Source organism: Schistocerca serialis, chromosome 8, assembly GCF_023864345.2.
Source record: "Schistocerca serialis cubense isolate TAMUIC-IGC-003099 chromosome 8, iqSchSeri2.2, whole genome shotgun sequence".
NCBI classification, from domain to species: domain Eukaryota; kingdom Metazoa; phylum Arthropoda; class Insecta; order Orthoptera; family Acrididae; genus Schistocerca; species Schistocerca serialis.
In genome coordinates this window covers 215,225,365-215,241,218 of record NC_064645.1, presented here as the reverse complement: position 1 = coordinate 215,241,218, position 15,854 = coordinate 215,225,365, and the positions used below count along the sequence as shown (strand labels likewise).

Sequence of the window (15,854 nt, the reverse complement as noted above, 5' to 3'; positions counted from 1 at the left end):
ATATAAGGCAAAAATTTTATATAAAAGATCAAACAGCATGAACGGGATTAAAGAAATGGCCTTAAGGTGATAAATGTATAACATATCCATTTCTTTAAAAACATCAGCAGTAATAAAAATACTCTCATGTAATCTGAATTTCTAACTAGTATTTACACTATCTGAAATTAAAATCAGCATAACACAAAGTGTGCTAGAACACTCGTTCAAATGAGGGCGGCTAAGTGAGGTATACAAAAATCAAATCAAGCCATAAAACAGTAACTTATTACTCTGTATCACCCACAGCAATGGCCTCCCAAGGTAACACAAAGTATCTTAAATGCCAATTAATAATGAATACCAAGTGTTTGTACCAACATCATTCCCTTTGATTAGACACAGCATAACCCAGTGTAGCTTGGTAAAATAACAACTACACTCCTGGAAATTGAAATAAGAACACCGTGAATTCATTGTCCCAGGAAGGGGAAACTTTGACACATTCCTGGGGTCAGATACATCACATGATCACACTGACAGAACCACAGGCACATAGACACAGGCAACAGAGCATGCACAATGTCGGCACTAGTACATTGTATAGCCACCTTTCGCAGCAATGCAGGCTGCTATTCTCCCATGAAAACGATCGTAGAGATGCTGGATGTAGTCCTGTGGAACGGCTTGCCATGCCATTTCCACCTGGCGCCTCAGTTGGACCAGCGTTCGTGCTGGACGTGCAGACCGCGTGAGACGACGCTTCATCCAGTCCCAAACATGCTCAATGGGGGACAGATCCGGAGATCTTGCTGGCCAGGGTAGTTGACTTACACCTTCTAGAGCACGTTGGGTGGCACGGGATACATGCGGACGTGCATTGTCCTGTTGGAACAGCAAGTTCCCTTGCCGGTCTAGGAATGGTAGAACGATGGGTTCGATGACGGTTTGGATGTACCGTGCACTATTCAGTGTCCCCTCGACGATCACCAGTGGTGTACGGCCAGTGTAGGAGATCGCTCCCGACACCATGATGCCGGGTGTTGGCCCTGTGTGCCTCGGTTGTAAGCAGTCCTGATTGTGGCGCTCACCTGCACGGCGCCAAACATGCATACGACCATCATTGGCACCAAGGCAGAAGCGACTCTCATCGCTGATGACGACATGTCTCCATTCGTCCCTCCATTCACGCCTGTTGCGACACCACTGGAGGCGGGCTGCACGATGTTGGGGCGTGAGCGGAAGACGGCCTAACGGTGTGCGGGACCGTCGCCCAGCTTCATGGAGGCGGTTGCGAATGGTCCTCGCCGATACCCCAGGAGCAACAGTGTCCCTAATTTGCTGGGAAGTGGCGGTGTGGTCCCCTACGGCACTGCGTAGGTTCCTACGGTCTTGGCGTGCATCTGTGCGTCACTGCGGTCCGGTCCCAGGTCGACGGGCACGTGCACCTTCCGCCGACCACTGGCGACAACATCGATGTACTGTGGAGACCTCACGCCCCACGTGTTGAGCAATTCGGCGGTACGTCCACCCGGCCTCCCGCATGCCCACTATATGCCCTCGCTCAAAGTCAGTCAACTGCACATACGGTTCACGTCCACGCTGTCGCGGCATGCTACCAGTGTTAAAGACTGCGATGGAGCTCCGTATGCCACGGCAAACTGGCTGACACTGACGGCGGCGGTGCACAAATGCTGCGCAGCTAGCGCCATTCGACGGCCAACACCGTGGTTCCTGGTGTGTCCGCTGTGCCGTGCGTGTGATCATTGCTTGTACAGCCCTCTCGCAGTGTCCGGAGCAAGTATGGTGGGTCTGACACACCGGTGTCAATGTGTTCTTTTTTCCATTTCCAGGACTGTATCTAGTGGGAGTAACACCTGCAACCAACATCTTCAGATCCTATTTTGGATGTATTACAGTAACCACGTGCCTGCCCTTCTCATCAGTGTTTTCCAAATGTTCCTCTCTTCGCTTATTGTGCAGAGAGCCAACTCATTCCTTATTTTATTGGTCCATTTATTTTTAAACATCCTTCTATAGTACCAAATTCTCTTTTCTTTACAAATTTTGCACATTCCATGTTTCACTTCCATTCAGTTCTGTGTTGCAAATGTACATTCCCAGAAATGTATTGCTCAAATTAAAGCTGTAGTCTTACACTAACAGACTACTTTTGGCCAGGAATGACTTCTGCAGCTGTACTAGTTTGCTTTGTATGTTGTCCTTCCTCTTTATCCATGATACATTATTTTGTTACTAAGTTGTATAATTCTTCGCCTGCTCTGCTTCGTGATTCTCATTTCTGTTACTTCTTATTTCTTTCATCTTTCTTAGATTTAATCTCAATCCACAGCTTGTGTTCATTAGACTATTCATTACAATTCAACATGTCCTGAATTCATTTTCTGTGAGAATGGCAATGTTGCCAGAGAATCTTATCACTAATAAACTGATTTCTGATCCCACTCACAAACCTTACTTTCATTTCTGTCATTGTTTTTTCTTTAGATAGATAGAAGAGTGGAGATGAAAGACTATATCAGAGTTCTAGTCCAGCCCTTCATGGTCTTAAATCTGTAATAGGTACAATTACTGATGTTTGTGCATGGATTCAAAAATTCTTGATAGCTGTTAAGGTAGAGGCCACCTTTGCTGATGGTGTTGATGTTTTTGTCGGCAGGTATGCAGCAGCAGCAGATGGTGGACACATGCCACCACTCATCACTGAGTAACTCGATTCCTAACAGCAGTGTGCTGAGGAAGGTGGCCAGCCTCACAGCAGATAAGAGTATGCTTGAGCAGGGGGTCAGGCGGCCACGCTTTGTGCCAGAGAACCTTGATTTCCAGATCTACCAGAAGTTCAAAGGTAAGATCAACTCCCCAGTTGCACCACATACTGATGATAATGGAAAGAGGAACACCATGAAGGAGCAGTCAAATATTGATCAAATTTTATTCACATAGCTGGTATAACTTCGATTCCATTTGAAACTTATGTCAGTCATCTATATCGGTATCAGTGTGACCTCCCATGCATATGAATACTCTTCTATTCATTGCATGATGATAGCAAACAGTACCTTATGTCATACTGAGAAATTTATTGCTGTGTCTGAAATACATGCTTATCCACTCATGAAGATTGCTGGTTGTAGGTCGTTGTGATACTGCCTTGTGGTTATAATTAAAGTCCGGCTATTCATGGAGGTCCAGTGTGATCTGCAGTTATCATATGACAATGAAACTCAGTAGATATGTTGGTGGAGAAATACGGAAATGATTAGTGCTGAAAAAAAAAAAAAAAATATTTAAAATTTTGGTCAGGTGCAAATCTACCACTTTACAACTTACCATCAATGTTTCTGCTGCTCTTATTGAACAAACTGTATAAGTGACAGTTAATAATAAAATCATCGTGATGCCTTTCTCACTTGTTTGAACTTTTCGGGCCAAATCCTGTTCCTAATCCATTCCATATGGAAACATTTCTAGATGTCTTTCTTGCATCTGCAGGACCAGTTAGCCAAAATTTGAACAAATTTTTTTCATTGTGAATCAGTTCCACATTAATGCATTAGAATATCTACAAAGTTTTGCTGCCACACAATAATTACAGCCCACATTTGGGATCTGTGAATAGCTGCAGTTTAATTATAATCAGCCATTATGTCTTTGCATGATTCAACTGGAACATTCCATATATCCTGTTCATGAAAGGTATGAAAACAGGTTTCACCATTCTACCCATATACTGGTGAGCAAATCAATCCTGCGGCTATATACAGTAGCCCACCAGGGGCCTCATGATTCTTTCAGGAATTTGTAGGTGGCACGGATGGGACCTGGAGCTATTACGGACAATTCTTCCTTCCCTGGCTGCATTTCCTTCACCCTGCCCTCCCTCCCTATCCCCGATTCTTCCTCCTTGCCCCCTCCTTCCCCTCCCTCGGTGTTCTGATTTATATCGACCTGGTTATCCACCTGGTTTCTTGTATTTTCATGTTTCTTTCATCTTTTTTGGCATTTAGGTCCCTGCTTGAGATTTGATGGTCACTTCTAAATTTTCCATTTTTAGTGTGAACCATTTGGGGAAGAACTCCCTCCCCAGCGTCTACAGTGTGGATTGCTCTCCTCCCTCCCTTCCTTCCTCTCTCCCTTCCCCACTGTATAGCTTCCTTCTATCCTGCTAGGTCTCCAGATGCGTAGTCAGTCTGTGTGGTGGGGCTGTTGCGTACCCATCTGACAACACAGGGATCACATTACTGATACCTGAGCTGTTCCCCCTCCGTGTATGCGAAGGGGTGGTTGCTTGTCTTCCTGGAGCATCGGAACTCCCAGCAATGGCAGCCATGCTAGATGGCCCTTGTTGTAGCTGGGTGGCACCCCAAGGGGAGAGCCCCTGATCGGAGTGGTATCAGGGAGAATGTTTGGCAGATGAAGTGTATCAAGCTGCAGAAATCTGGCAGTTCTCAAATGGCTGTCTCTTCAAATGGTGAGGATCATTGAATGCTGCTTTGTATGACCCAGCATATTTCCCTTTCCTGGCCACAGCATGGGAGGACGACCAGCCTCACCGTCTTGAGACAAAACCCTTTCCCCATTACCTCGTCTGTACTAGGATGGATGGGGACACATTCACCCCCACAAAGTCATTGTTTTTTTGTGGAGAATACTGAGGAAAAGTTTGGTGACATGGAGTCTATTAGTAAGATGCGGTTGGGCTCGCTGTTGCTCAAAGCCTCTTCTGCTGTTCAATTTACATCTCTTCATGTTTGTGATTGTCTTCACAATATCCCAGTGTCTATTACTTCTTACCAATCTCTGAATATGGTGTAGAGAGTGATTTTTCATACAGACCTCATCCTGCAAAGTGATGAGGAACTTTGGGCCAATCTGGAGTGACGCAGTGTTCATTTTGTTTGACTTGTGCAGAAGTGTTGCAAAGACAACCATACTGACACCAGCACCTTCATTCTGGTTTCTGAGGGGGTACCTCCTAGAGAAGGTTTAGGTTATGTGCTAAAGACGTGATGTGTATCCATACATCCCACCACTCGTGAAGTGTTTTCGGTGCTTGTGGTTTGGGCATATGTCTTCCCGCTACGTGACAGATCCTCTGTGAGGTAATTGTGGACACCCACTCCATGAGGGGAAGCCCCTGTGTTTCGCCACCTGCCTGTGTGTCAGTTTCCATTATCGCCACTACCCTCATTTGCCACATTGCCTGGCTTACAAGAGACAAAAGAATATCCAAGAGTAAAGTGCCTGGATCATCTGCCTTACACTGAGGCTAGCCAGAAGTATGAAATACTCCATCTAATGTCACTATTTTCCACTTTTACCTCTGTTAAAATCTTTCCCCTCTTACCTCAGACCCATCCCCCCTCTCCCATCCTCCTCCCCCTCCCCTGTAGTTCCCACGACCTCCCATCCAGGAGCCACTCTCTATCCCTGGCTGAAGAAGTGCCCACCTTCTTCAGCACCTGCCAGTTATTGGGCCCCCTCCCAGCAACCCTTTCCCCAATGTGTCTCAGGCTGGAAGACTCCTACCACCACTCAGTCACGAGAAGCACCATCTGTGCCTGGACTCTTCACATGATCATCCAGTGAAATTGAAATGGACAGTATCGTCACCTATCGGAAATACAAAGTCTTGTCGTCTCCTATTCTGCATTCTGTCTTGTTCTTCAAGAAATGCATTTCCATGATGATCACTCTCCAACACTTCATGGTTATCGGGTGTTCTGTCAGAACTGTGCCTGCCCTGGGGTAGCAACTGGCGGGGTCTGCACTTCGGTTCATTTCTATCTCATTATTGACTGGATCTCCCAACGTACCAACTTGGAAGCAATAGTGGTTTGAGTGCAAATGACTCGGGCAATCATCATTTGTAATGTTTCCTTCCCTCCAGGTAGGCCACTCCCTTCATTGAACTGACTGCCTTAATCCAGCAACCCCTGCCCCTGTTTCTCTTCCTTGGGAACTCAATGCCCACCACCTACTGTGGGGAATGTCACTTCACTGGTTAGGGGTCACCAAATTGACCAGCTTATTACTGACCTCAGTTTGTGACTCCTCAGTGATGGTTCCCCTACCCACTTCAATGTTGCTCATGGGACCTTTTCTGCTACCGATCTCATGGTCTCCTCCCCTGCTCTCGTGGGTTCCCTACATTGGTCATCCCATGATGACCTTGGTGACAGTGAACACTTCCTGGTGATTCTGTCATTCCCCTGCTGCTGCCAGGCAGACAGGCCCCTACATTGGGCATTCTGCAGGGCCAGTTGGCCTTTACATACATCTGCTGTGCACTTCAACAACTTCCTCTCGAATTCCACTGGTGCAATCATGCAAGGCATCTCTGCCACTATTCTTCATTCTGCTGACACTGCTGTCCCCCCATAAGGAGGTCCTTCTTATCGTCAACCAGTACCATGGTGACCAAGGATGTTGCAGTTCCTGCCCAGGACTCTGATAGGTGATGCAACAATTTAAGTGACACCCTTCAGAGACCAACCTCCTTGAGTAAAAAGGTGTGTTTTTCATCCCTGGAGACCATCACATTTTAGTTACCCTCCATGACTGAGGGTTCCATTGTCCAATTCCGATATTTATCCACAAGTTTTTATCTCACCAGCTCTTCCAGGTTTGATTTGTCACTTCACTCAACACTCTTCAGATTCAGGAGAACGGTATCCCACAGGGTTCTGTGCTAAACATCACTCTCTTCTTCATAGCGATCAATGGGCTAGTAATCTCTGCTGGGCCTCTGGTTACCCCAGTATTGTGTGTTGACAATTTTTGCATCTGGTACAGCTCCCACTCAGTAGGATCTGCTGAGCACCGGCTTCAAGGTGCCATTGGATGGGCCTCTGTGTGGGCCACCTCCCATGGATTCCAGTTTTCTCTCTGCAAAATGTGTTGTGCATTTTTTTTTGTTGACCTACTGTACACCTAAATCTTTAACTTTATTTAAACAACCATCTCCTTGATGTTGTAGCAAAGTCCCATTTCTTGGGCTTTATTTTTGATAAAAAGCTTACATGGCTACCCCACATTCGCCCCCCCCAGGGGGTCCACAACTCTTTTGTGGATACGTGCGTAGCGAGCACAGGACCCCGAGCTAATGTGGCCCTCCTTCCTTTCTGGGCTGCATACCTTACTTTTCCGCATCCTTCCCTATCCCCATCTTCGACCCCCTCCCCTCACCTCTTGCTCTTTCCTTCCCTTTCTCCCCCCTCTGGGAGTATGGTTTGTGCCTACGTCCGAAGACAGATGCTCATAAATGTAACGCATTCTTCGCCTTCTCTACTTGTATGTCTCCATCCTCCTTTGTCCATCTCTTTTCCTTACCTCTTCTCTTTACCCTTTCTCCACTACGGTGTTTGAGACCTCTCTTCTTTCCTTTCCCTTTCTTTGTTTTTCCCTTTCCCTTTCTCTTTTTTTCCATTTCCCTTTCTCTTTTTTCCTCCCTGTGTGTGTCTGAAGGCCGACCCACGCATTTTTGTGCGTAGCCAGTGACAGGGTAACGTGTAATTCCCCGCCCCGGGTAAACAGGTAGGACACGTGCGTACCCCCTGGTAACGGCCAGGCCCAGGGAGGGGTGATTACGCGAGCTGATACCTTCCGAAAGTGCTGATTGGTCCCTCCGTCTGTTTGTCGGGAGGTGTGACCTGAGGTGTGAACAATCACCTAAGGTGGGAGTGCCCTCAGAGAGAGCCCCCACAAGGGAGGAGTGCGCCATCGGAGACGCCGGTAATCATGGGGGATTCTTCCGCAATGGTTTCCTCACCTTCCACTATGTCTGCTCACAAGCGTAAGTTCACTGAGTCTCAGCCACAGACAGTTCTTCCATCGTTGCCACAGTTCCTTGTTATTTCTTGGTCTGACGAAGGTCACGACTTCTCCACGGTCAACCCTTTCATTATTCAGAAAGGTGTCGATGCAATTGCAGGTCCTGTAAAGTCTTGTTCCAGATTACGGAATGGCACCTTGTTGTTAGAAACAGTCAGTGCCCTCCAGGCACAAAAATTGCTGCGTACTTCACTGCTCCACACCTTCCCTGTCCGGGTTGAAGCGCACCGCACTTTAAATTCCTCGCGTGGAGTCATTTATACATGCTACCTCGATGGATTGTCTGACGAAGAAATTCAGCACTACCTGTCTGACCAGGGCGTAACGGCTGTTCATAGAATTATGAAAAGGGTTGACACGAACATCATTCCAACCCGCACTGTCTTCTTGACATTTGACAAAGTTCAACTCCCATCAAAAATCAAAGCAGGCTATGAGATAATTTACGTTCGCCCTTACGTCCCAAACCCTACGTGTTGCTATCGGTGTCAGTGGTTCAATCACACCAGCCAGTCCTGTTCCAATCCGGCCAAATGTGTTACGTGTGGCAAGGATGCCCATGAGGGTGCTTGTCCACCTCCATCCCCGCGCTGCATCAACTGTATGGGTGACCACGCTGCTTCCTCTCGAGATTGCCCCATTTTTAAAGACGAAAAGCTCATCCAAGAAATCAGAGTGAAGGAAAAGGTGTCGACCTTCACTGCTTGAAAATTATTCGCCAGTCAACAGCCCACCGTGCCTCAGACAGGAAAATACAGCACTGTCTTTGCTTGGCCTTGGCCAACAAAGGAGGTGGCCACGCAGACTTGCAACCTCGCCTTTAGTGCCACGGTCGTCAGATCGGCCAGCGCAAAGATCGCCCGTTCAACCTCACCACTTTCGCCTGCCCACTCTATGGCTCACCCTTCAATGGGTTCTGCTAAATCTCGAGCCCAAAAGTCAGACACCAAGATTTCGAAAAAAGAGCATACTCGTGAAGATTTTTTACGTACCCCAACTTCACAACCATCGGTTCCACCTCCTTCTAAACATCATATTTCCAAGAAGGTTACTAAGAAACCCAGTTCATCTCCTTCTCCACCAAGGTGTGTCCCATCTACAGCACCACCTGGCGGAAATCGCCCTCGGCCGTCTTCCGTGTCGCCGAGGCGCACTGCTGGCGGCCGATCAACCGGCCGATCGCTGGTGGCAGGAGCTGCTCCAGAAAAACCTACGGATCAGGATCTTCTGCCTTCGGCTGAATGCCATTCCATGCTGTTGGTCGCAAGCTCTGAGCAGTCGATGAGTTGACAGCAACCTTGATCACATTCCTCCATTTTCTGTTCACCCTATGTCCATTATCCACTGGAATATCCACGGCATTCGAGCCAATCGGGATGAATTGTCGATCCTCTTATGTTCCTACTCGCCGGTCATCTTCTGTCTTCAGGAAACTAAGCTGCGTCCCCATGACCGCTTTATTCTCCCCCATTTTCAGTCCGTCCGATTTGATCTCCCTTCTGTTGAAGGCACTCCGGCCCATGGAGGACTCATGATTCTTCTCCATGATACTCTCCATTATCACCCAATCCACTTAAACACTTCCTTCCAAGCTGTCGCTGTCAGTCTTTCCCTTTCTGGATATACCTTTTCTCTTTGTACTGTATACATTCCATCGTCCACACCAATGGCACGAGCTGATCTCCTTCATCTTCTTGGTCAGCTTCCACCCCCCTATATGCTGGTTGGGGACTTCAATGCCCACCACCCGCTTTGGGGATCTCCACATCCTTGTCCACGTGGCTCACTATTGCTAGACGTCTTCCACCAAGCGGATCTAGTTTGCCTCAACACTGGGGTCCCTACATTTTTGTCTGCCTCCACGACAAATTTCTCTCACTTGGACCTTTCGGTCGGTACTGTTCCGCTAGCTCGGCGCTTCGAATGGTTCGCCCTTGACGATACACACTCGAGTGACCACTTTCCATGTGTCCTTAGACTGCAGCCTCAACTGCCATATATGCGCCCGCGACGCTGGAAGTTTGCCCAAGCCGATTGGACACTTTTTTCGTCTCTAGCGACATTCGATGAACGTCACTTTCCCAGCGTCGACGATAAGGTCACACATATTACCGACGTTATGCTTACAGCTGCGGAACGTTCAATACCATGCACCTCCGAATTGCCCCGGCGCCCCCCCAGTTCCTTGGTGGAACGAGGCGTGCCATTATGCAATACGTGAGCGGCGATGTGCTCTTCGCGTTTTCCGCCTCCATCCAACTTTGGCCAACTGTATCCTCTATAAGCAGTTCCGTGCGCGATGCCGTTGCATCATCCGCGATAGCAAGAAGGGAAGCTGGAAATTCTTTATTAGCTCATTTAACACCTTCATTCCCTCCTCAGAAGTTTGGAGTCGGCTTCGACGGTTATCAGGCGCGCCTAGTTTCTCCTGGCTTCGACGGTTATCAGGCGCGCCTAGTTTCTCCTTGGTTTCTGGGCTCACTGTCGCGCATGATACATTAGTGGACCCCGTCGCAATTTCTAACTCATTGGGTCAGCACTTTGCTGAGATTTCGAGCTCTTCAAATTACCCGCCAGCGTTTCTCCCGAAGAAACATGCAGTGGAAGTGCGACCTCTCGCTTTCTCCTCTCAAAATCGTGAGAGCTACAATACTGTTTTCTCCATGCAGGAACTCCAACATGCATTCTCTTTTTCTCGCTTCTCTGCCCCAGGACCGGATGATATCCACGTCCAAATGTTGCTGCATTTACCAACCCATAGTCTGCGTTACCTCCTTTGCCTTTATAATCGAATTTGGACTGACAGTACTTTTCCCAGATGATGGCGGGAAGCTATCGTCGTTCCTGTTCCGAAACCTGGAAAGGACAAACATCTCCCCTCTAGCTATTGCCCCATTTCTCTCACGAGTAGTGTATGTAAGGTTTTGGAGCGTATGGTGAATTGCCGTTTAGCTTGGTGGCTGGAGTCCCGAAGTCTTTTAACACCTGCCCAATGCGGATTCCGAAAGCATCGTTCTGCAGTTGACCATCTTGTTGCTCTCTCCACTTATATCATGAACAATTTTCTCCGGAAACGCCTAACAGTAGCAATATTTTTTGATCTGGAGAGAGCATACGATACCTGTTGGAGGACAGGCATCCTCCGCATACTGTTCTCTTGGGGCTTTCGAGGTCGGCTGCCCCTTTTTCTTCACGAATTTATGGCAGAGCGCACATTTAGAGTGCGGGTGAACACTACTCTCTCCCGTACTTTCTCCCAAGAAAACGAGGTACCCCAGGGCTCCGTGCTGAGTGTTGTACTGTTTGCCATCGCCATTAATCCAATTATGGATTGTCTCCTTCCTGATGTCTCGGGCTCCCTCTTTGTGGACGATTTTGCGATCTACTACAGCTCTCAATGGACCAGCCTTCTTGAACGACGTCTTCAAGGATGTCTCGATCGCCTCCGCTCTTGGAGCTTTGAAACCGGCTTCTGTTTTTCTCCCAGTAAGACCGTTTGTGTTAATTTTTGGTGATGTAAGGAGTTTCTTCCACCCTCCTTACATCTGGGACCTGTCATCCTTTCGTTTTCTGACGTCGCTAAATTCTTGGGTCTTATGTTTGACAGAAAACTGTGCTGGTACTCCCACGTTTCCTATCTTTTGGCTCGCTGTCTGCGATCCCTCCACACCCTCTGTGTCCTGAATGGTACCTCCTGGGGAGCGGACCGAGTAGTCCTTCTCCGCCTCTATCGTGCCTTAGTGCGCTCGAAATTGGACTATGGATGCATAGTTTACTCCTCTGCTTGGCTGTCTATTCTTCGGCGTCTCGACTCTATCCACCACTGCGGATTACGTTTAGTGTCTGGAGCTTTTTACACCAGCCCTGTGGAAAGCCTTTATGCTGAGACTGCTCGCCGATTGGACAGCAGGGGTTCAGCAGTCCTTCTGAGTCGTTATGCTAGCCATCTGTCTTCCATGCCTGCTAATCCAGCCCATGACATTTTTTTCAACGCCTCCTTTGATGTAGGGTATGCAGGCCAACCCTCCTCACTACTACCACCGGGAGTCCGCTTCCGTCAACTGCTCCATTCTCTTTCCTTCCGCTTTCCTAAAACCTTCTTGACAACTTGGGGTACAGCACCGCCTTGGCTCCATCCCCGGATCTGCCTGCTCCGTGACCTTTGTCAGTTTCCCAAGGATGGTACCCCTTCACTTGTTTATCGTTGGGCATTTTCTGCTCTATGTGCACAAATGATGGAAGCCACATTTATTTACACTGATGGCTCAAAAACATCGTTTGGTGTAGGGAGTGCCTATATTGTTGGCGACACCCCAAATCAATTTCGGCTTCCCGACCAGTGTTCGGTGTATACTGCGGAGCTTTACGCTGTTCTCCAGGCTGTCCACTACATCCGCCGCCATCAGCGGATACGGTATGTTATCTGCTCAGATTCTCTCAGCTCTCTCCTCAGTCTCCAAGCTCTTTACTCTGTCCACCCTCTGGTCCACCGGATTCGGGACTGTCTGCACTTGCTCCACCTGGGGGGCGTCTCGGTGGCGTTCCTCTGGCTCCCGGGACACGTTGGTATATGTGGAAATGAGGCGGCCGATATGGTGGCCAACGCTGCAGTCTCTCTTCTTCAGCCAGCTATTCAATCGATTCCCTTCGCTGATCTACGGAGCGTTTTATGTCATCGTGTTGTTCTTTTATGGCACGCACATTGGTCGACACTTCCCCGTAATAAATTGCGGGACGTGAAAGCTCTTCCTTGTCCTTGGACCCCTTCCTCCGGAACGCGTCGTCGGGAGGAGGTAATTTTCACTCGACTCCGGATAGGGCACTGTCGTTTTAGCCATCAACATCTTTTAAGCGGTGATCCTCCCCCACTCTGTCCCCACTGCTCTCAGCTGTGGACGGTAAGACACCTTTTAATTGAGTGCCCCTATTTTACTCCGTTATGCGCCCGTCTACAGCTGTCGCCTGATATATTGTCAATTTTAGCAGATGACACGCGCTCGGCCAATCGCGTTCTCGAGTTAATTAGTGCCAGTGAAATGACGTCAGTCATTTGAACCTTTTTTTGGGACAACCAACCCCTTTCTGTAGTGGATTTTTAAGCCTTCCTTCTGCTTTTAGTTTCTCCAATTTTTTGAGTTTTGTTCCCATTGCTGCTGGTTTCCATTTTCGGTTTTTTACTGTTTCCTAAGTCATGGACTGGGTGCTAATGACCATAGCAGTTTTGCGCCCTAAAACCAAAACAAACAAACAAACAAAACAAAAAGCCACATTCGCCTCCTAAAGACTACATGTGTGCAGAAGCTTAATACCCTCCGCCTCCTGGCCCACACATCTTGGCATGCAGACTGTACTACTCTTCTCCATCTTTACCATGCTCTAGTCTTTTCCAGACTAGATTATGGTAGTGCGGCTTATGGCTCAATGGCTCCTTCAACTTTGCAGCTGCTGGACCCTTTCACCATGGTGGGGCACTTCTGGCTATTGGTGCCTTTTGCACTAGTCGCATTGACAATCTCCTCACAGAAGAGTGGATTCTCTCTCTACAAATATGATGTAGCCAACTCCTGGTTCCTTATGCAATTGCCATTTGCCAATTCCCTGACCATCTGGTGTTCTCTGTTCTCTTTGCCAACAAGTGATGTCTCCCTCCTGACATCTGCCCATGGGTGGGATCCCTCTGTCAGAATCTCCATCTCCACTCATTATAATGCACTGTGTGTCTTTCCTTCTATATCACCCCACCAACCCCCCCCCCTCCCCCCTTTCCCTGTGGATGGTGACTAGACCATATAAAAGGACCAACGTATTCCAGGGTCCTAGGATCTGTCGCCTCTCTGGTTTTCCAGCATGTTGTATGTGCCATCCTTGCAGAGTTCCAGGGTGCTACCACCTTCTACACTGATGGTTCTAAGACAATCAGTAAGGTGGGATACAGTTTCATGTCTCCTACTGGTTTTGAAAACCATTTATTGCCGGGATCATATAATGTGTTTATAGCAGAGCTTCTAGCCATTCAGAGCCTTTCATTTTTTTTATCAGGCCTCCCTCCACAGTGTATTAATTTGTTCAGACTCAATAAGCAGCTTGCAGACTATCAACTGATGATGATTTTGTAACCCTTTAGTATCTGCTACCCATGACCTCTCCACCAACTTCTCAGTTGTCTTTACCTGGGTGCCAACTCAAGTGGGCATCCCTGGAAATGAACTGTCTGACCATTTGGGTAGAGAAGCAGATACTTACCCCCATCACCTTTCAAAATTCCAGCTGTAGGTATGTGGATCTATGTCACTCCTCCCCCGTCTCATCTCCCCCCCTCCCCCCCCACCCTCCTCCCCCCACCCTCCAGGGGTCCACAGGTAAGATTAGGCCCGAGGTATTCCTGCCTGTTGTAAGAGGTGACTAAAAGGGGTTTCACATGTTTCAGCCTTATGTGATGGTCCCCTGTAAGGTTTGACCTCCATTATTCAAAATTTTCTCGAAGAGGGAGCCAATTGGGGAAGGGCATCTTACATGGTGCATCATGTCCGTTATTCATTGAGATCTTTAGCCCACTTTCTTGTCATCGCATTGCAGTCCCACCCATTCTCCATCTCTTGGGCGAGGACACCTTCCTGGGTGCATTTTCTACAATGCAATACGCAGAGTCACTTTCTGCATCGACGATGACCATTGACTTCTTTGCAACTGATATCCAGCGCAGTAGCCAGTCTGTTGTGGTGGAGCCTCAATGTACCCTATTGGTTGTAGCCCCCTGTCCACACAGGGATTGCTCTGCTGATGCCTGCACCATTAACTCCCCACGTTTGCCAAGGGGTAGATGCCCATCCCCCTGGGCCATCAGGACTCCCGGCAATGGCCATCCTGCCAAGTGGCGTTTGCTGTGACTGGGAGGTGCCCGTGGGGAGGGTCTCTGGTTGGAGTGGGTGGCATCAGGGCAGATGAAATGTGATGAAGTGTAGTACATCATCTCTTGCTGTTGGTGTAACACACAGAAGTATGACCCCAAATCATTCCCTTCCTGGCCACAAAATGGGAGGAACATCAGGCTAAGGATGGCAGTGGATCTTTTTCACCCCGATACCTTATATGTTCGAGAGCTGATCGGGAATGTTTTATGATGATGAAGTCTCAGTTTTTTGTTGAGCATTTAAAGGAGTAGTTTGGGGAGGTTGAGGGATTGTCCAAAATGAGATCTGGGTCAATCTTGACTGAAACAGCATCCTCTGCATATTCATGGGCATCGATCGCTTGTGACAAAGTGGGGGATGTTTCTGTAACCATCATGCCCCATAAGAGCTTAAACATGGTTCAGGGTATCATATTTCACATGGACCTTCTTTAGCAGTCCGACAATGAGCTGCATGTCAGTTTAGAGCAGTGAGGTGTTCATTTGGTCTGGCATGTCCATGGGTGTCTGAGGGTATAATCAGGTTGCCACCAGTGCCTTCATCTTGGCCTTCGAGGGTGACACATTATCCGAGAAGGTCAAGGTGATGGTCTACCACTACCACTATATCCCTCCTCTGATGCAGTGATTTAAGTGCCACATTTCAAGATTGTGGATGCCCATCACACCCCAATACTCCAGGTGCCCTGCCTCCTATCTTTGTCAGCTGCAGAGAGCAACATTCTCCTTGCTTGCCAGACTGCAGGATTCTCCAGAAAGAAAGGAAAATCATGGAGGAGTAAAAGATCCTGGACAGGCTGAAAGCCTACATCCTTTATGTATGACATATTATGCCACCACTACAACAGTTCCGGCACCATCAGCTCTGCCAACCCCAGCCACCTCTCAGAGCCAAAAAGGAGACCCCTAAGACCAGGGCAATTGCAGTGGCACCCACACCACTGCTACCTACAAGCTCTGCATCTGAGGATGGAGTGGAGATTCTGGCATTCACTGAGGACCTAGATCTCGCCAGACCCTCGGACACAATGGATGTAGGTTGATAAGGCAAAAAGTGGGTGGCAGCAGATAAGCCTGAGGCGTAAACTGCCTGTTTGAATGTTCCATGCCT

General features: G+C 48.2%; 1 protein-coding gene across 1 annotated transcript in view; it reads left to right on the top strand.

Moving 5' to 3' along the window:
• The first annotated feature begins 2,661 nt into the window (after positions 1-2,661).
• LOC126416932 (formin-2-like) overlaps positions 2,662-15,854 on the top strand; it is a 277,023-nt gene continuing 263,830 nt past the window's right edge. The window contains 1 exon segment of the mRNA XM_050084812.1: positions 2,662-2,845. Within this exon segment, the coding sequence (XP_049940769.1) occupies positions 2,662-2,845 (184 nt within the window).